General features: G+C 29.8%; 3 protein-coding genes across 3 annotated transcripts; all 3 read left to right on the forward strand.

Moving 5' to 3' along the window:
• The first annotated feature begins 5,087 nt into the window (after positions 1 to 5,087).
• On the forward strand, positions 5,088 to 9,285 carry LOC100783078 (isopentenyl-diphosphate Delta-isomerase I). The gene is made up of 6 exons (XM_003534463.4): positions 5,088 to 5,402; positions 6,610 to 6,665; positions 7,529 to 7,620; positions 8,094 to 8,196; positions 8,295 to 8,432; positions 8,768 to 9,285. The coding sequence occupies exons 1-6, from the start codon at positions 5,158 to 5,160 to the stop codon at positions 9,019 to 9,021; spliced, it is 888 nt and encodes a 295-aa protein (XP_003534511.1). The 5' UTR covers positions 5,088 to 5,157; the 3' UTR covers positions 9,022 to 9,285.
• Positions 9,286 to 12,863: 3,578 nt separating this feature from the next.
• On the forward strand, positions 12,864 to 13,604 carry LOC100783612 (putative 4-hydroxy-4-methyl-2-oxoglutarate aldolase 2). The gene has a single exon (XM_003534464.5). It carries the CDS (start codon positions 12,864 to 12,866, stop codon positions 13,362 to 13,364), a length of 501 nt encoding a protein of 166 aa, XP_003534512.1. The 3' UTR covers positions 13,365 to 13,604.
• Positions 13,605 to 14,097: 493 nt separating this feature from the next.
• LOC100813191 (seipin-1) lies at positions 14,098 to 16,865 on the forward strand. The gene is made up of 2 exons (XM_006587744.3): positions 14,098 to 15,233; positions 16,057 to 16,865. Exons 1-2 carry the CDS (start codon positions 14,688 to 14,690, stop codon positions 16,732 to 16,734), a joined length of 1,224 nt encoding a protein of 407 aa, XP_006587807.1. The 5' UTR covers positions 14,098 to 14,687; the 3' UTR covers positions 16,735 to 16,865.
• The last annotated feature ends 4,011 nt before the right edge of the window (positions 16,866 to 20,876 follow it).

The raw sequence follows: 20,876 nt of genomic DNA on the forward strand, positions 1-20,876 counted from the left end.
GACCTAATGAACCCAACATTTTTTCAAACACGGTATGGTCTTGTCTTTAGGGGGTTGTTAGCCAAACGAGCTAATACATGTGTCACTTACTTTTTAAAAAAAATTACATAACAAATTAATAATATATTTTAATTAATATAAACTAAAATAATATATATATATATATATATATATATATATATATATATATAAGTTGTCATTTATATTATAAAATAGCAAAATATAATAAGTAATAAAAAATAAAATAAAGTGACTCAATTTTAATAATAAATTAAAAGAAAAACTCAGGGTACATAAAATATTAATCTTAAAATGAACATTAACAACACATGCAATATTAAATGTATCATTTTATAATATTACTAATAATAACAAGTAATTAATAAAAAAAATAAAATTGGGTTAATTGAAAGGCCCAACCCATCATGGGGTAGCCTAGTTTGGGCGGTACAAATTTTCACGTCAAGCCTAACCAAAATATGGTGAGTTGAATCCTACACCCCATACCTGTATCCTACACCTCCCAACTATTTTTGAAATTACTAAATTACCTTTAATAAATAACACTCCTAACCCTAATACCTCCCTCCTTAATCTACCCTAACACTTCCTTTCCCACGACACTGCATCTCCCTCCAGTGATTCTCGCAACAAGTTGAACCATCCTGCAACGGTAGCACCTCCCATTCGCCTGCAACCTCCTTGTCGCCATTGAAGGTAAGTAACTCCTTTCGTCTCTTTTGGCATGGGGTAGGGGTTGGGTTCTGGTAGAGAACATCTACAAGTGCTTGAAAATACGTGTTTCGGAACACTTATTTATTTTGGAAGTCATTTAACTATTTTTTGAAATGATCGTTTCCATAAAAGATGTTTTGGAAAATGTTTTTCTGGAACGACCATTTCAAAAGCAAAAAAAGTTGTTCCAGAAAAATCTGTTATGGAAACATGTCCACAACTTGAATGGGAAGCATTGAAGCCTATTAGCATGAAGAGTTAGAGGAAGAGAGAGAGACTTATATGCTGGAACCTTTGATGGTTGCAAGAAGAAGACTTCACTTGGAGAAGGAGAGAAGAAGTGAAAAAATGGGATGTACTGCCAAAAGAAGAGAAGAACAAATAAAAGGATGCATAAAAAGAAGTGAAATAAGGAGTAGGTTGAGATTTTTTAAAAATGAAAGATACATGTTTGCAGGTGCAAGATTAAGTCACCAAATATATGTTCAAACTTAAGTTTTCACAACCAAACCCAACTCATTAAATATTAAATATCAAACATATAATATTCAACAATATTAAATATTATACATTAATATTCAGTATTCACTATTCAATAGTATTAAATATTGTACATCAAATATTAAACATAAAATGTTATATATTGAATAAAAAAGATTAAGTATTAAATATTTAATATTATGCATTCAATGTTATACATTAAATATTCAACATTTAAAAGATAGTTTTTTTATATTTTTTTATATAATTGGGTGTTAAAAAGACAACAAGAATTAAGAAATCAACCAAGGATCTAATTCAATTAACTGAATAAAATATATAAAGTATTATAAAATTTTGATAGGTGTCTTCAATTCTTGCTCATAAAAAAAATTAAGAAATCAACCAAATCCTCATTCAGTGGCATTCCTGTGTGCATGGCAATTGTTGTATGACAATTTCATTATCTCATATTGCACCGGTTCCAATATTGGTAAGGAAAAGAAAATAAATACCTTTTTGTTGTTGTAATTTATCAACTTTTTTATTTTGTTATTATTTTTTTTCGTTTTAAATTTTATAAAATATATTTGTTTTAATTTTTGTCATTAAAGTATTTTAAATAATATTTTTTGTTATTTAAAATATTTTATTATTATTTAAAGTATTTTAAAAACAAAAATAAAATAAACATATTTTATAACAAATAAAACAATTTTTATAGAAAAAAAATGAAAAAACCCTAAAAGAAAAATTATAAGCACAAAAATTATATTTTTTTATAAAAAAAAAAACAGTTCCTCATTTCCCACGAGGTCTGATTTATATATTTCTGGTACTTCAAATTCGCAAGAGACCGTGGAACCCACGTGTTCTTATTACACTAGTTCTGAGCTATTTGCACCCTCGTTTCCCACGCTTACCAGCTGGTAATAGGATAAGATAATGAGTCCATTTGTTATGTTATTCTTTTTATATAACAAAATCACTTTTAAAAATTATTTACTTTTACTTTTTCATATGTTTGTTTTAGTTTTTAAAAATAATTAGTTAATTAATTAAATTAAAAAAAGTCTAAAATGAAAATCATTTTAAATATTTTTTCATAAAATTAATTATTATTATTAATTATAAACAATTACATACATTATTACACTTGCTTAAATGTAGCTTACTTATAGTATTTTTGTCCTTAAATATAAGATTTTTTTTAAAAAAAATTGTTTATCTTTTTATAATATTTTTTTCAGATGTTTTAAGTATAAATTATTTATAAATAAAATACTTTTAATTAATTTACAATATAAGTTAATAAGATAAATTCATTATTTTTCTTATAGGAAGTGAAGAAAAAAACTAACACGCGTTAATTTATTAAATATAAAGCTATTAAATTGAAACAATTAGATGACAAGTCATAATAATTTTAAGAGTATTTTTGAAAAAATAATATAAATTATTGATAAATTTAATGCTACAAACTAAAATAATCATATTTTTGAAAGTATATGAGTTAATTAAAAGAATATTCTATTTAGGGACAATGATGTATTTTAAGAGAATCTTTAATTATAGTTTGTTAACATATTTATATTAAAAAATAAAGATATGTACATTAATAAGTTTCATAAGTATTTACTAACCTACTTATTAATAGACAGATATAAACACAGAAAGACATGTTAGACTAATTTTTAATAATAAATAAATTGAAGAGGAAATTCACTTATTCTAATTCTTTTAGAGTTATTTTTTATTTTTATTATTTATTTTTTTAAAATCTAGTGGTTGTTACGAATAGTTAATTTTAATTATTAAATTTCAAGAAAATCAATTATTAGAATGAAGAATAACTCTTTTAAAAATTATTTTTGGAGTAACTTGATTTAAAATATAAATAAATACATAACAAAAGTCATATATTTAATAAGTAAATACATATTAGGTTTAGTAATAATTAATTGTTATTTAATGATTGATTTCAATATATATATATATATATATCCATAAGAAATGAATTAAATTTTAGTAATTTTAAAATCAGAGAGATTCAAAATTCAATTTTTACAACACAGTGACAAACATTAAAATTTTTTAAAAAAACTAAAAATACACTTTAATCATAATAATCTTTTTCCCTATCAATTTAAAACACACGTCATTATTAAAAAACCATGCCATGACTTTTCGCACTACATACTACTACTATATAGCGATGGCTTTCAAGTAATGTCATAATTTGAATGTGAAGTCAACATTTTGAATAGACTTGGTTTAATTTTATAAGATTTCTTTAGAAAAATATTGGTCATTATTTCCAAAACCATTTGAAAATTACTAAAATAGTATAAACTAAAAAAAAAAAAAAAAGCAATTGACATCAAGATGAGGTAAACCCACAGGACTTGAAAGGTACAAAATTTGGCAAACTTGATCAGAAATCAGCCAAATGTTTGCCTGGGAGTGGGTAACGCATTGAAACAAAAAATTTACATTAATCAGAAACTTGCTGATAAAAAAAACTTAAAGTGAAATGATTTAAGTATGACCATTTGAATGTAAAACCTATATTAAAGGATTGAAATTTATAAAGATATAAAAATTTTGAACGTAATTATATCATGTTTTATAGTTAGTTTAAAACACCTAAATTTATGAAAATATCATCAAGTTTCATTAGGCAGTCAAAAATCTGAAAACAAAAAATGTAATCAAACAAACAGTATCAAATACGAACTTAGAAAGATCAAAAGTGATTACAACTGTAATTATACATATTTATAAAGAACTCAAACTTAACATCGATATAGTAATTCAGTATGACAGGTAGTTAAAAAAATATATAGAATAGGCTATTTTCTTATTATTTTATTAAGTTATATATTACTTAAAAATAAAAACATCCTGTTAATAATACTGTAATAGTTAAAATTTAATTAAAATATATCAACCACGTATCTTTTACATTATTATTCAGAGTGAATAAGTATTTTAGTCCTTGATTTTGTAATTTTTGCACATTAGTCTGTTAGTCAGATGCATTGTTGACAATTTTAGTGTCACGTAGATTATTCAACGTGACATCCAAATCTCAAACGTCAACGATGTCAAACCTCTATCTCCCAAGGTGACTCTCTTCTCTCACCAATGCCAAACCTCTCTCTCCCAATCCCACAACCAGCTCCTCCAATCCGTCATCGCTCTCTTCTTCGACAACCTCACCTTCGCGCAGTCCATGAAGAAGTCCATCCTCGACTCCTCGGCCGACACTTGCAATTGCACCGTCGCCACCACCACTTATAATGTGCAAAATGACTACAAAAACAAGGATTAAAATGCCTATTCACTCTTATTATTTAATTATTGATTGTTATGTGCAATAATTTTTAAATTTTATAATATGGATTATTATGTATTTTAAAAATTATATTTAAAATAATTTATAATTAATTTATCCAATAACAATCTTTATACTAAAAATCATAATACTGATTGATAATTATTAATAAATTTTTCTCACTAGAGCCTTGATCACTTATTTTTTATTTTCAAAATTTAAATCTGAGATTAAAATATAAGATTTAGATAAATTTTTCTATAAAAATTTATGAAAAAATAAAAAAATGAAATAAATATACTTAAGTTAATCTATAAAATAAAACTCACTAAAGAATTGATCAAAATGAATCTTAAATTATTTGATTAATTGATTAAGAAATATAAACTATTATCATAAGTTGTTTTGTTTTGTATAAGAATACATGAGTATTCAACCATGTAAAAAAAATACTAATAATATTTTAATGCAAAATATTTGACCTTTGATTTGATTAATTAGTATATATAAATAAATGTATACGTTAAAGAGATGAACCGGGGGGTAAGCAATTAATAAAGTTAGGGGGGGTGCGGTTCAGGAAGGAGCGAAAGGGAAATCAGAAAATGGCACAGTCCTCCTCGATCGTCGTTACTCTGAGGCAGCACTTGTTTAAAAGGAACCTCACCTCTCTCACTCTGCCTCACTCTCCTTCTCTTCCTTCCTTCTCCTTCTCTCTGAGAACAACACCCCACACTCCTCTCTCTCTCTCCGCTTCCTTCTCTTCTCACACCTCCATGGCCCACACTTCCCTTCCCTCCGCCGATGCCGGCATGGACGCTGTCCAGCGCCGTCTCATGTTCGAAGACGAGTCCGTTCCTCTCCTTATTCATTCGTTTTTCAATTACTTCTTTTTTGCCTGATTCTTATCTGTTTTTGTAATTCGCGTTTCCTGTGGTTTTGTTGATTCATTGATTGATTGATCGATCGATCTCCGATTTGGTTGTTGAGAATGGAAATGCGTGTCTGCGTGTTTTGTTGGGCTGTTCATTTCTCGGTCAACTAATTCATTTATTTTTATTTTTTTAAAATTTAGTGTTGTCGGATTGCAATTGTATGTGATGTCTGCGTTCGCAAGAGTTGACTGTAATGTTTTCAGAATTTTTTGACTCCGGTGCTCAATCATGGCATAAAATATATTCAAATGTTGAATTTTCCGACCATAGAGGCTGCTTGTTGTTGCTAGGAGTCTCAAAGAGACTAACACTGGCGGCTGCTTTTATTTTTGTTTTGTTTAAGCAGTCATATGACAGTTTTAAGGGTCTTTTTTAGGGGATGGCACTCCCGTCTAAGGCAGGGAAACGCTTACATTTACCTTGTCTCAAGGAGACGTGTGAGACTCAAATCTGCGACCTGGCAGATGCAAGACCCTGTCTTGTTCTATTTGACCAACCCTTATTAAGGGTCTTTTTCTAATGAATTTTTCGGATAAAAAACCGGAGGGGATGAGCTGGAATCAATTAGGCCTTAAAGGTGTACCTGAGCCACTGTCAACATGAAGTGCTAATGCAGTGCCTGGCCTTAGCCCTTCAGGTGTGGCTTTTACAGTTTTCTACATTGATGCTGGCTTCTTGCAATTGTTTTAGTTAGGAAAAAAATGTCGAGCATCAATCCCAGTTAAAGTATTGATTTGCAAGATGAATTATGGTTAACTGAACTTCTGTTTCTGTTTTTTGTTTTAATTGTTCATTGAATCTCTTTGGTACAGGTTCTGCCTTTGTCATTCGTAATCATGAATGATTTCAGGATGATCTGCTATTTAATAACTTTGGGTTTTTCAATTTTTTCGTTAAATGTTTTTGCTCTATTAAACCTATTTTCGATTTTTTATAGGCTACTTTTGAAGTTGAGCTTTTGTATATCTGGTGTTTTTATAGCATAGGTTTTAAGAAATTGAGTTTTTGAGTCTCTGGTGTTTCTGTAACTGGAAGTGACTTTCCTTTCTTTAAAGTGTGTTTGTACTGTATTTTTTTATCTTGCCTGGAATTGTAACTGTTTTGGTTTTGGAACTTCTGCAGATGCATTTTGGTGGATGAGAATGACCGTGTGGTTGGTCATGATTCAAAATACAATTGTAAGTGGACTTCTGCATTTTGAAATTTTTAGTTTGCAATTGCAAGGACTCACATTGTTTCGTGTTAAAATAATTGTTTCAAATTTTTGTTAATTCTATAACTTGTGAATTGTGTTTTTTTTCTTTATAATGTATGCTTTTCTGATTTAGGTGTTTGTAAAAGTTGATGTTACAATATATCTGGGATGTACTATCATTAAAATTTCTGATTTGAGAAAAAAAATATACTAACATTGTTGTTCATCATGCAATCTTGTAATGTCCATGTTTGGAAACGTCTTCCTGTGATTAAAAGGAGTAAAATCTAAACCTTATATTTATACTATATAGATTGGTTTGTAATGATTATGCCTTACTAAATATGGGTTTGGATTGAATTACTGGCTATGCAGTATTTTTTTTCCAGTTCCCTGCCATGCGCACACATATGGAAGCATATCAAGTTAAAGCATGCTGTAGTTAGAGAGACTAATCTTGACCACATAGTTATAGAGACATGGTTAAGACTAGCTCCTCTCATGCTTTTGTTTGATATGCTCCCTACTGACATAATGAATGGTCATTAATGAGAAACATAATAAAATTAGTAATTTATAGTGTACTAGAGGATTAGGCTGTTATTTTAATGCAAACAAACTACTAAATACCAATGATGCAAGCCTAAAAGAGCAGCATATTAAAATTTTGTATGTACCATAGATTAATAGTAGATTTTGGCTTCCTAAAGCAAATTCTCCAGAAATTTTGAACATCTTTCTTTAGATATCATTATATCAAGTTTTCCTTTTCTGTTGTTATTGTGCTCTTCCTCTCTTGCTACAGACCTGGTTAATTTATTATTTTGTGCTCCAAAATTTTATTAGGTCACTTGATGGAAAAGATTGAAGCTGAGAATTTGCTGCATAGAGCTTTCAGTGTATTCCTGTTCAACTCAAAGTATGAGTTGCTTCTTCAGGTAAGTTTCTTCATTGATATTTTTTTGACCTCATAAGCCTGTAGTTTACATCTTGTTTTAACGTAAACCTATTTATTTCAAAAGCATCAAGTAAACTTGGAATCCATTAAAAAATCTCACATCTTTGTCCTTGTAGATAAAATTTGTTCGTAACAAAATAAGGTCATAGTACTATCATTCGTTTTGTTACTACTTACTAGTTATAATTATTATTTTTTATGCTGATAACATCTTCATTATGATTTATGACTTTAGATTGAACTATTTAAATGTGGCAATGTTGTAACATTTTAATTGCCAATTGTTTAAATTGTTATTGTTGTAAATATTCTCCTTAATAACCTTATTGCTTCTCTCTCTCCTGGATGACTATTTGGTGAAAAATTCTCTATGTTGCATGTGTATTTTCAAGTCTTTGACTCGTGTTTTAATTTGGTCTGTTTGACTGAGATTCTTTGTTCTTTATGATGAAGCAACGATCTGCAACAAAGGTAACTTTCCCTCTTGTGTGGACAAACACCTGTTGTAGCCATCCTCTGTACCGTGAATCTGAGCTTATTGATGAGAATGCCCTTGGTATATACTGTGTACCTTCTATAATTGTTCAAATGACTATATAAATCTACTTTGTCATTGCTGCTTTTTATTTATTTTTTCCCACTTTGTATTACCAGGAGTAAGAAACGCAGCTCAGAGGAAGCTTTTGGATGAGCTTGGTATTGTTGCCGAAGATGTACCAGTTGATAAGTTCACCCCCTTGGGTCGCATTCTTTACAAGGCACCTTCTGATGGCAAATGGGGAGAGCATGAACGTAAGCCAATTTAATTGATTTCAAGTTTTGCAGCAAGCTTAATTTTTTGTATAACCAACTAGGGTTAATTCACACTAATTTAATTAGGCATTGCAAACATAAATCTGGACAAACACCATTAATAGCTCTTCCAGTTCTATTTGGGGCATTTTTATTAGTAAATTACATTGACACCCTTTGAGGTTTCTACATATATTGCACACAACACTCCTCCTTTTCTATCCTTACACTAACCCTCAAATTGTTTCAAAAACATTACATTGACACTTCTTATACATTACACTAACTCCGCTTAACTGCTAATTCTAACTTCTTTTTCCTCTCCTTGATTGCAGTGGACTATCTGCTTTTCATTGTCCGGGATGTTAATGTGAACCCCAATCCTGATGAAGTGGCTGATATCAAATATGTGAACCGTGATCAGTTGAAGGAGCTGTTGAGGAAAGCTGATGCAGGTGAGGAAGGTCTGAAGCTATCACCTTGGTTCAGACTAGTTGTGGACAATTTCTTATTCAAATGGTGGGACCATCTTGAGCAAGGAACTCTTGGGGAGGCCACTGACATGAAGACCATTCACAAGTTGACATAAGTAAGTTCAGAGGAGCTTCCTGCATCCCTGTAATGAAGGGTGGCTGCATTCCGACCAAATTAGAACGAAATTGGACCTATTTTGAGAAGAATTTTCGGAGCAGTGACTTATAGGATGTTGTTGGTCTTTTTGTTATTCGATGATAGCTAGAACAATAAACGTCTGAGTGTTTAAATTAGAAGAATTTTTTGTTGTTGCAAATTTCGGATTTTGGGATGCAGGCAAGTTTATCGGAATAAGAATACAAGATGTTAGTGATTTGAATCAAGTTTATCATGGTGGCGGTGTTAGGGATCGTTTGTCACTTTGTCTCCAAACCACAGGATCAGTGTATATCCCGTGATCACGTGTGGAGGTACAGAAATATAGATCCAGATTACGATCATCCTTTCTCAGCGAAGCACCAGTAGATTGCATAAAAGAAAAACATTTGGGTAGTGACCTTTCCGATTCACAGAATAAATAATGAATTGGTCAGCCACGTAGACAAGTAATACAAATTAAATAATTAAGAAAAATGTTAAATGAACCTCCCATATGTTAATAATATTCACCTAAAAAAAAGAAAGAAATAATAGAGAAAAGTGATGGATGTTCAAGTATCAATACTAATAGTAATTAAATTAGCCGGCGAGCTTCTTTTCCTTTCATTGGTTCGTCTCCAAATTTATTGCTATCAATATCAAGTGTTTTTCTTCAAGTTGCTGCTTCCATGACTATATACAGATATTAAGCTCTTTTAATCAATCTACAGAAATTAAAAAAAAAAGTTGATTCAGTAATGATATTAAATTATTTTAGAATTACATTATTTTTAAAATTATTGAAACTTGGTGTAAAATAATTTTATAATATTTATTATTTTTCATAAGAGAGAAAAAGAGATAATTTACAATGATTATTATTTATTAATTAAAAGATTGTAAAATGTCAACTAGATTTAACATCAATTAACGGCCAATGCATGCATGGTCCACACTTCCTAGAATCCTAGTTCCTACTATGTATGTGACTTGTGACCCACCAACCCATATGTGATATTTTGTTGTCACTTGTAACGAGGACAAATATGACAATATGTCAAAATATCCGTGCTAGGCAATTTTATTGAATGAACTGGGTATACTCCAACTTGAATTAAGTAATTATTTATAGATTATAGAAAGGGAGACTATAAAATTTTATAATTTTTAACAATTTTAAGTCATCAGTGTGGTATAGAATATGTTACCTTTCTGGTATTTATATTCCAATAAACATTAGTTATTTATTTAACTACTCAGTGTTTCATATTCATTGCTACATTTGTACTAGTTTAATTTCTTTTCAATCCCTCGTTCATTAATTGTTTATAATGTTTTGTTTGATAAAATAAGAATTCTTTACATATTTTTAAAAGAATTTATTTAGAGTAGGTGTTTTGGGTGAACTTTAATCACTTTTTTATAATAATTATTTTAAAAATTATATTCTATAAGAATTCTAATTAATTAACAATATAAATCCCGTAAATTTGACTTTTCTTCTTCTTCGATATATCGGTAAATTAAGATAAGCATTCTCAGAAGCTGTTGATTCAGTCTCATGCTCTTTAAGTTCAATTTGAGTAACAATAAATAACGATCCAGGCTCCAGAGTAAGATCGTAACGATTTTACTTTATATATATAAATTGTCAGGATTTATTGTCTTCTTTATTAAAAGTAGAAAGAATAAAGAAAAGAAAAGTCAAGAAATAGTGTGGAAAAATGAGAATGTCAAATAATAATAATAATAATAATAACTTTGTTTATTTTTCTAATAAATATTTTTATCCTAAAAAATTATAAACTTTCACAGTTGCATATTTTTAATATTATTTTAACTTTTAATTTCAGTAACATCTTTTTAAATAGATTTTTTTGAGTATTTTTCTTTAAATAGGTCACATTAATTAAATATACATTTAGTATTTTCCATCCATGTACGAAATGCCTATTATAATAATAAGAAGGAGGTTAAATTAATATTTTATTCTTTTAATTTATTATTTAAGTTTAATTTGGTCTTTTAATTTTTTTTAATTTGATCCTATAATTTTTAAAATTAATTCAATTTCATTCTTTAATTTTTTAAATTGATTTATTTTTTTGAAAAAATATACATTCTCTAACGATTTAAAAATACTTCATAAGAATTTTGAATCAAAATGTAATTTCTTATCATTTAAATTGAAAGATGAGATTGAATCAATTTAAAAAAAAACAAAAAAAAAAACTTAAATAATAAATTAAAATAGCAAAATACTAATTTAATCAAATAATAACCTAGTAAAATTGACATTGAGAGCAGTTAAAAGTCAGAGGCATTAGTGTTGATTAGGTGATTTCTCTCACTATCTTGGTCAACAGTCAAATTATATTTGCAGTGGAGAAGGAAAGAATATCTCTTTGTCTCGTGCCTCAACGCTTTTAACTCCTTTCGCCTTTCTATTCCCATCTCTTTCAAACTTCAGATCTATTTCTTCATCGGTATGCCTCTCTCTCTCTCTCTCTTCCTTCTCTTCATTTTCCGTTTCATCTTCAATCTCAATTGCTCGATCGCGTGATTTTCGATTCGTGTTTTTATGATTAGATTTTTCCGATAGTTTGCTTGATCCGTGTTTTATTCTGTTTTTACAAGTTTCCAATTCTATGCTTTGGTCGTATGCCCTGATTCACTCTCTGTTTTTATTGTCCGTACGATCTTGAGCACTTAGCCGCATTGATCCTACTTAGTTCGTGTGATTTAGGATTATAGCTAATTAACTGTTTGATTTTTTATCTCTCCTTTAGGTTTGGCTGTCGATTAATATCTATGAATTTTTCACTTTAGTTTCGATGTTTTTTTTTCATATAAAAGGATACTAATCGTGGAGCATGAGCTCTGTAATGAACTCTGAGACATCAATTACAAACTTAGCTGGTAGATATGTATTATTAATGTATCTTCATTTTGATTTCTAATAGAGACCTTCTATTTTTTATTTGTTAACAAGTGTCCTTAAGATACTCACTAGCAGGACTCCCAATTCTGTTACTTCAATTGAGAAAGGATATTCTTAGTAGGTGTATCTTATGAGCACTGATTGAAAAGTATTTAATAAAAACTTTTACTATATTCTGTTAAATGCTTCTAATTACTTAAAAAAATTTGGTTGTATGTGATACATATTTTCTTTTTCAATAATAACATTTATTTTTTCTGAGCAATTTGTATATGCAAGGTAAGGTTGCGTACAATTACCCTCCCCCATACCTTCACTTAGCGAGGAGAAGGAGCCTCCGGGCAATGGGATACGCTAGTTAATGGCCATAAAAAATTGGCACTATAGTAAAAAAAAATCCTCTCTTGGATGTTGTTTTCATGGTAAATAATATTCCTAATGTTTTGGTTTTTAACTGTGTTGAATGGTGTCATGTGGTCCATAATTCCATATAGCTGATCTGATCTGACTTAGTGGATAAAACTTTGTTATTGGTGTTGTTGTTAATGATGTATTTGTTATCATTTTGTGGAGGTGTCACTTTTCAGTATTTGGCTCCTCTAGAGAGAGGAAATGCACAAGTTAAGAAAATAAGTGTGTATGAATCTATATGGTAGAATTAAAACAATTACATTTACATAGTACTCTAATTCTTACTTACTAACCTTAAAGGAGACAAATTTCTTTTTCTCAATTTGAGGAGTAGGGATAGAGCCATGCCCATGACACCCAAATATCTTAATATTCAATTTTATTTGTGAACCAGGATTGGTTTCCGTTTGTTATGCGCTAGTCTAAACACATGTGATGTTTTTGTTTTGTCCAGGTTGTTCAAGTAAATGGCCTTCGTCACCACTGCTGAAGTGTGTGATGCGAACCCCCAGTTAATTTTGAGTGGGGAGCTTCGTGCCCTTCAGCCAGTTTTTCAGATTTACGGTCGTCGACAGGTCTTCTCTGGACCTATAGTTACCTTGAAGGTGTTTGAAGACAATGTTTTGGTTCGTGAGTTCCTTGAAGAGAAAGGCAATGGAAGAGTGCTTGTTGTTGATGGAGGCGCGAGTTTACGCTGTGCTATATTGGGTGGCAACCCTGTGGTACAAGCTCAAAACAATGGATGGGCAGGTATTGTTGTGAATGGATGTATAAGAGATGTGGATGAGATCAATGGTTGTGATATTGGAGTGAGAGCCCTAGCTTCCCATCCCATGAAAGCCAATAAAAAAGGCATGGGAGAGAAGCATGTTCCTGTAAATATTGCTGGGACAAGGATCAGTGATGGGGATTGGCTCTATGCAGACACTGATGGAATTCTGATCTCTCGAACAGAGCTGTCTGTTTGATTTCAATTCATGCAAGGACTATATTTATGGGCAGCACAGGATCTAGTGTAGTGCTTTCGGTACTTGTGTTCTTGACCCGGTTCCTCGCTTCCACAAAATTATAACCGATAGAATCCCCTTGATAATCAAAGTAGGTTGGAGTGTTTGTCCATTTCATACCAACATTATCTCTGTTTTGAATTACTGTCACGAAAGCTTGTTTTTCCCCCATATATTAAGTTAATGGTTGTCTGTTATTAAGTTTGGAGAGATATAAGTCATAAGTGCAAAGTATACACATCCATATTTTGACCAGATGATCTTATTGTAGTTGCATAAGATGTTGCGGTCTAGAGACCGGAAGCAGGAAAGATCTGTATCTTGTGCTAAAAATTTGGTAGGAAACGTCTCTTCTTGTCTCTTGTTTCCAAATAGCAGTAGCATAAGGATATTAACTGATTTAGTCATTAAAACTCATGTATTTTTCTCCCAAAAATTTCACGTTTTTTATTTATTTATCTGTATCGATGATTATATTAAAATTCTACTGCATCGGTTTGCTTGCTTACATAAAACTACCCTCCTTTGTAAAGTAAAACTACATTGTTGAAGGGTGGTTTTGGCGATGTGGTATTGAATATGAGGCAATGTGCTGCTTCTTCTTACTACTTGGACATGGACAAGGTCAGTTATGACGCTTTTTTTCCAAGTTTGCATCATTGCGTGATATTCAATGCAGATTAAATATTTAAATTTGGCTCTCCATCACGACTTGTGGGATTTGAACCACTTTTTTTATTCACTGTTCAGTCTTCTCACAGGGTTGCCAAATTGCCATCCATTGGGGTTTGTACACCTGTTAATCTCCTAACCAGTTCATGTGCCTGATTACTATGTATTGGACTAGCGATCGTTGATCAATTTGATCGATCTCATAAGAGGTGTCACAATCATATTAAAAATGGTAAAAGAAACTATGTCTATTCAGAGTCTCAGACCGAATTGAGTTGAGATAAGTGCCCTTTAAAAAAAATTCAACCTGAACAGATGAAGGGCTTTTACCTTAAAAGTAGAGAGTTCAAAACTCGAATCAAACAGTGAGCTTCAGCCCAAGGAAAAATACCAACCTAGCAGGACTCATAATAATTACTAAATTAAAATATAGAACATCTTATAAGTATGTAACGTGTTTCTCCCCATGCAGAATGCCACGACACTATCTTATTCTCATGCAGATGACACGTGTGGTGCCACACTCTGCAACAATACTGCACCTACTTGTGTCTATTCTTCCCTCCCAAGTAGTCCTTATCTCTCCATGAAACTCCATTCCACTCCATCTCCATGGAAGAACACAGAAAAGAAGGCTTTTTTTTGCCAACACCAGTTGCAAAACTAATATCCTTTCAAACGGATTTGATCTACAATGGCCTGGTTTCTCTCTTTTCCTCTATCCACTCTCTTTTTTCCGTGGCTACAGAGTCCTACCACCGTGCTGAGGAGACCAAAGACAGTGTTGAATCAGCAGTGCAACGTGCTCCTTCTCAAAGCACTCATGGCAGCGCACTCTTGCTGAAGAAACTGGGACTTTGCTTCCTGAGTGTTGCGTATGTGTGCATGGTTATGATTTTGGCTCTCATTCTGGCTGCTGTGGTGGGTGTTGCTTTGGTTCGGTTGTGGGTGGAGGAACCCGTGTCTGTCAAGGAAAATCTGCATTTTGATTACACTGAAGCTCACCCTACGGCTGTGTTTTTATTCAATGGAGTTAGAAGCTTTAAGGGTCACCTCAAGAAAAAGCAAATAAGTGTCCCAGTTGGCCACTCGTTTTTCGCTTCTTTGGTTCTTGTGATGCCTGAATCTGACTTTAATAGGGAGCTTGGCGTCTTTCAGGTATGTCTTTTTCTTCTTTTTTTTTGATAAAATGTTTCAGGTATGTCTTTCTCTCTGAAAATTATTGACTTGTTCAAGTAATATGCTTTTTGATGTCCTTTTTAACGAGAGGAAATTGTTATTTTTTAATCGGCAAGGCAAATGTTAGTTAGTTTGTTAATTTGGTTAGAAATATCAGTTTGAAAGATTGGGAACTTTTCCCAACCCTTCTCCCTTTACCTTTCCCAACCACTGAGTAGTGGAGGCTTGGTTTTGTGATGTAATTTGTATACTATATGGTGTTGATTTTTAGATCTATCACTCTTTTTCTTATCCTCATCAATGTCCCTTTAATCGAAAGTAGTACCTCAACAATAACAGAAAAAAAAAAAAGATCTTTTCCTTTAAAATAAATTTTTCTGATATTTCATTTTTCAAAATAAAATCAGACCTGCTTTATCGCAATTTCTTACTTAATTATTACTTTGTCGTTAATTCCTAATTGCTAAATGCTGATAAATAGTCCTAACACTTTTTCCTTGCAAAATCTTATGGTTTTGGACAAGTATTAAGAAAATCATAGCATTTGGCTCACTGGCTAGTTATATTCCGTTCTTACCTATGCCATAACTTCACCATATTGACTAAATATAAGTTGAAATATATCTTAGTTTGCTCTACCATTACTCAATCATAGGATATAACTATTTTGCTTTTTGTTTAAAATTGTGTCAACAAGGAGAGAATAGAAGAAGAAAAAAAAAAAGAGACCTGATTGGTAGGATTGTATACTTGATCTAGGATCTGTTTCTTTAAGAGTTAGTTAATTAGAGACATTTTGCAGTTGACTGCAGAACTCATATCTGTGAATGGAAATGTGATAGCAAAATCTAGCCAGCCATGCATGTTGCGGTTTAGAAGCTCGCCAATTCGACTAGCCCGGACCTTTATGATGGGTGTGCCTCTGGTGCTTGGAATCTCAGGGGAGACTCAGAATATTAATGTAGAAATACTGAGGCACAAAGAAGACTATAGAAGAAGCAATGCTATTAGAGTAACTCTGCATCCAAGAGCAGGAACATCTTCTCTTCCACAGCTATATGAAGCCGATATTGTGATAAAATCCCATTTGCCTTGGACCAAAGAATTGGTTCGAAATTGGAAGTGGACATTTTATGTTTGGGTGTCCTTGTATGTCTACATTGTACTACTTGTGTCTCTCCTATGTTGTTATAGGCCACTCGTCTTTCTGGTGACACCAGAGTATTTCAATGATCATAGGGTGAGTGAACTTACAAGAGAAGAACCAGGACAATTAGGAGATGAAAGTGAGGTTTCTGAGTTGTTGAGGAAATGGAGAAGAAGCAGAAGTAAGAGAAAAACCGTCCTGGCACATGGTGGTGTGCCAGAAACCATTGTTGGATCATCAGCATCCAGCATTAGCATGACTGCTAGAGAAGATGTAACCAGTGTGGTTATGGAGGATGAGGTTGAGGACTCTGAATCAGTGTGCATAGGTTAGAGGGCTAATTTTAAGAGGGATAATAAATTGGTCTTGAGTGAGTTTATATTATGGTTTGATTATAAGTATGTGAACTTTTGTAAGCTTCCACTGCATTTTATTATGGTTTGAAGAAGTAACATTTTGAACTATCATGTCACCTCAATCTCACTCTTTTGTTAATATTACCAGTGTATCTAGAAACATTGCATTACATACATAACTATTATATGTGTTGGCTTGTGGTATGAGAATTGGAGGGTCCAGGGGAATAACATTCTGCAATGGATTTGGTTTTGAAGTTTCAATTGCTAGTTAATATTGAAGCTTCAATAGTTGATGTGTCGAAAAAATTGTTAAAGCCTGAGAACTTCATGCAAATTTGTTATATATTTTTATTTAACGAAATTAATTCTTGTTTTCATTTTTTTATTTTAAAAAATGTGCTTAGTTGATAGCTTGACGTAGTTTTTATTATAATCACAAAGCAAGTCGTCACTTTCTCTGTCTTATAACAGGTGTCACATAAGAAGGAAAAAATAAGTCTCAAAGCACGAGAGAAGTATTACATTTATATTCTTAGTCGGGATATTGATAACTAATAATTAACTGGTTGAAAACCAGACATTAAATTCACTTATAAGATACACAGTTATTACATCATAATAGAAAGTATTTATCAGCAATGTCATATTTATGTTGGGATTATATCCGATTATTAATTAATGAGTTAATCCATAATGTTTACGATATGATTAACGTTTTATAATATAATTTTCAGGAAAAAAACGTTTTTAAAAAACATTGAAAGTTGTTATATTGATAAAGATACTTCATCCGTTTTAATCGTTTAAGAAAAAAATATTTTATATTTTTTTTCTCTCGTTATGATATGGTTATTTTTATAAAATTAATATTTTTTTATCTATTTTTTTGTCATAACGTAAAATGATAATTATAATGGGATGAAATCATTATTTTAAAATTTAAAATGTAAGTGAATTTTAACTTATTATACTCTTTTTAACCAAACCATCACCAAAATATTTTTCATTTAATCGGAAGTTGAGACTGTATTTCAAATTTTTAATTGCTTTGTTTTAATTCTTTATAAATATCAAGTTTTAATGAAATGCAGTTTAAGAAGAAAAAAAAAATTTTAAATAGGATTAGTTAGTAAAATTAAATAGTATTAACTAAATTTTTTTATTATCAATTTTATTACTAACCCATGTGATAGAGCTCATCCCCCTACTTTGCCTTGATGCAGGATTTTTTTTTTTTTATTTTTATTGAAAAATGTTGTTGATTGTTATTTTATTTTTTTGGTTAGCGATGAAATTAAACCCACAAATTTCCCTCATTCTTTTCTTATTTTATCACCGAACCAACCAAACTTATAATTCCATGGGAGGATTGTTGATGCCTTTACCAAGTTCGGCTTTTCTATGGATTGTAGTTGCATAAGATCTATTTTTACCTCTGTCCACTCTTTTATTTCGATACTGTTATCGGTGACGGTGCTTGTATTTTTTATTTTTCTCGTGATTTTTAATACTAACTCATATTTTCATGTTTAAGTTATTGCACATAAATTAAGGAATACTCCAGTATTTAATAGAATTAAAAATTATTATATTTTGACTGAAATGCCTTTATTTAATGTATTGGTATTTGATACTTGTACCATTAGTAATGGGTATTAAAGTGTATGTTTGCAAAAAAACAAAACTATTAATTAAAATTTGAAATTTTAAAATAATTGTTTTGGGAAAAAAAATAAAAAGATAAAACATAAAAAGTATAAGAAGAAGGTAATTTCTTAATAACTAGTGTAAATTAATACTTATCATGAATTGAAGACTAGAGAGAGTAATTAATTTATTGATAACCCAACATTATTTTATGCTAAAAATATAATATTATTTTTACATTATGTTAGTAATAAGTATTTGCTAAGATTTTTTTAAGAATATAAGTAATTTAGATTGAAAAATTAATATAAAAATGTTAAAAGAAATTAAATGTGAGATTTGATTAATTTAAAAAAATTAATTTAATAATGTGATTAAATGAAATATAAAATGAAATAAAGGAAATCTAAACATACACAAATAAAAGCAATTAAAGTATTGATTTGAGAATATAAAAAAATATGTAGATGAACAAAACTAATAATTGACATTGAGAAATAAAAAATTAAAATCAAATAATAATAAAATGTATATTATAAGAAAAAATAGAAAATATAAAGAATTGAAGTTCAGATTTGATAAAAAAAAAACTTTAATTTAAGAATATAAGTATAAGATATTTGATAGGAAAAAAGAAAAAAATATTAATATATGGAGAAAATACTAAAAAGTTTAACATAAAACTAAAACAAAAAGAATATAAAAAGTTTAACACAAAATTGTCTGTTGTATATTATACATGTGCGATTCGTACCAAAAATGAAACTTGAAATGAAATAAAAGAAATATTAATGTAAAAAAAATATAAGCAATTAAAGTTTTGATTTAATAAAAAATAAATTAAATTTTATGTAGATGGAAAAAATTTATAACAATTAATATTTTGACAATTAAGAATTAACATTAAATAATAGTTAAGATTTTTTTTTTCTAAAATTGTAAAAACATGAATGCATTCTATATATTATTTTATATCCACCACTAATCATGTCAATCATTTGGTATATAAGATTGTTCTAGTTTAATCATAAGTTTAAATCCCACATATAAAATTATGTTAAAAATTTGGAGGATGAATTTTAGTGTCCATAATAATTATACCAAGATGATGATACATTTCACCTATGCCAAAAAAATTATTTTATATCCAAATAAAGAAACTGAAGATGGAAAAAATTTAAAACAATTAATATTTTGACAGTTGAAAGTTAACATTAAATAATAATAATAATAATAATAATAATAATAATAAAGTTTTTCTAAAATTGTAAAAACATTCATGCATTGAATACATTATTTCATATCCAAATAATAAAATGATGGTAAACCAAATTTAATCTATTTTAATTTTAATTTTATATTAAATAAATATTAAAAATATTTTATATAGGGGCATTAATTATTTTAAAATATTTAATTCTAAAATAATAATTCATTAACATTTCATATTGTCATTAATATTGGTCAAATCAATTTTATAGTTACATAGAATATAAATTAGTAATGATTTATAAGCAATAAAACTCTTCCTCTTAATATTTAACGTCTCTTTTCTTCTTAATTTTCCTAATATATTATTTTAATTTGGTAGGAAAACATTTTAATCTATTTCATTTTAGTTTCGGGTACTACATTTTCTTAGGACGGTCAAGGTCAAATAATAAAAGCATTTCCCTTTCTGATTGTAAATTTCTTGCAAGAAATAAAATAACCAAAAAAAAGAGAAGAAAAAGAAGTTGAGACGCTGATAAGAATGTGTGAGTTTGTGACTTGGGAGTGTGAGAGACATTGAAGGAGATAAGACACAACTCATAATAACAGAAAATAAAATTGGTTATTAAATAGGAAACAATGGCAGATAGAGATCTAATATAAGAATTTAGATCCGAAAATAACTGCTGTTAGATTTGAGAAATGCAACTAAATATCGCCATGCAGAAAAGTGCTGTTTTGAGGTAACAGCAGCAACGTATGGCTGTGTTTGAATTCAGATTTTTTAACATGTCATTTATTCCGAAACTAATGTTTGCATTATGCTACATACCCTTCTACGTGTAGTAACTACTGCTAATACTTCTCTCAATTTTAATTAAAATGTTTCACTTAATGAACAAAAATTAATTATGGTTTCTCCTAATAATAAAGCGTGTCACATTTTCCTACCTAAGTATATGATGGAGAGTAACGTTACAATTACTACCCAATTAAAATTTAAATTGTACTACAATAAAATAAATTTCCATATTTAACCTTAATTTATTGTGATACATGTACTTTATTCATCCCATTTTATAAGACGTTTCAGCGAACGATAAAGTCATTTCATCATGATTGCCATTTTATAATACTAATAAAACATTAATTTTTTCTTATTATATCTTTTAATATTTATTATGGAGTAAACATAAAAAATAAATATAAATGAGAGACAAACTATTTAATAAAAAACAATATATATATATATATATA

Source organism: Glycine max, chromosome 9, assembly GCF_000004515.6.
Source record: "Glycine max cultivar Williams 82 chromosome 9, Glycine_max_v4.0, whole genome shotgun sequence".
In the NCBI taxonomy this organism is placed as follows: domain Eukaryota; kingdom Viridiplantae; phylum Streptophyta; class Magnoliopsida; order Fabales; family Fabaceae; genus Glycine; species Glycine max.

Coding starts and splice junctions, on each gene's coding strand:
- LOC100783078 (XM_003534463.4), top strand. CDS start 5,158: ATGGCACAGTCCTCCTCGATCGTCGTTACTCTGAGGCAGCACTTGTTT. Junction 5,403..6,609: donor CGTCTCATGTTCGAAGACGA/GTCCGTTCCTCT, acceptor GAACTTCTGCAG/ATGCATTTTGGTGGATGAGA. Junction 8,433..8,767: donor CAAATGGGGAGAGCATGAAC/GTAAGCCAATTT, acceptor CCTTGATTGCAG/TGGACTATCTGCTTTTCATT.
- LOC100783612 (XM_003534464.5), top strand. CDS start 12,864: ATGGCCTTCGTCACCACTGCTGAAGTGTGTGATGCGAACCCCCAGTTA.
- LOC100813191 (XM_006587744.3), top strand. CDS start 14,688: ATGGAAGAACACAGAAAAGAAGGCTTTTTTTTGCCAACACCAGTTGCA. Junction 15,234..16,056: donor GGGAGCTTGGCGTCTTTCAG/GTATGTCTTTTT, acceptor GACATTTTGCAG/TTGACTGCAGAACTCATATC.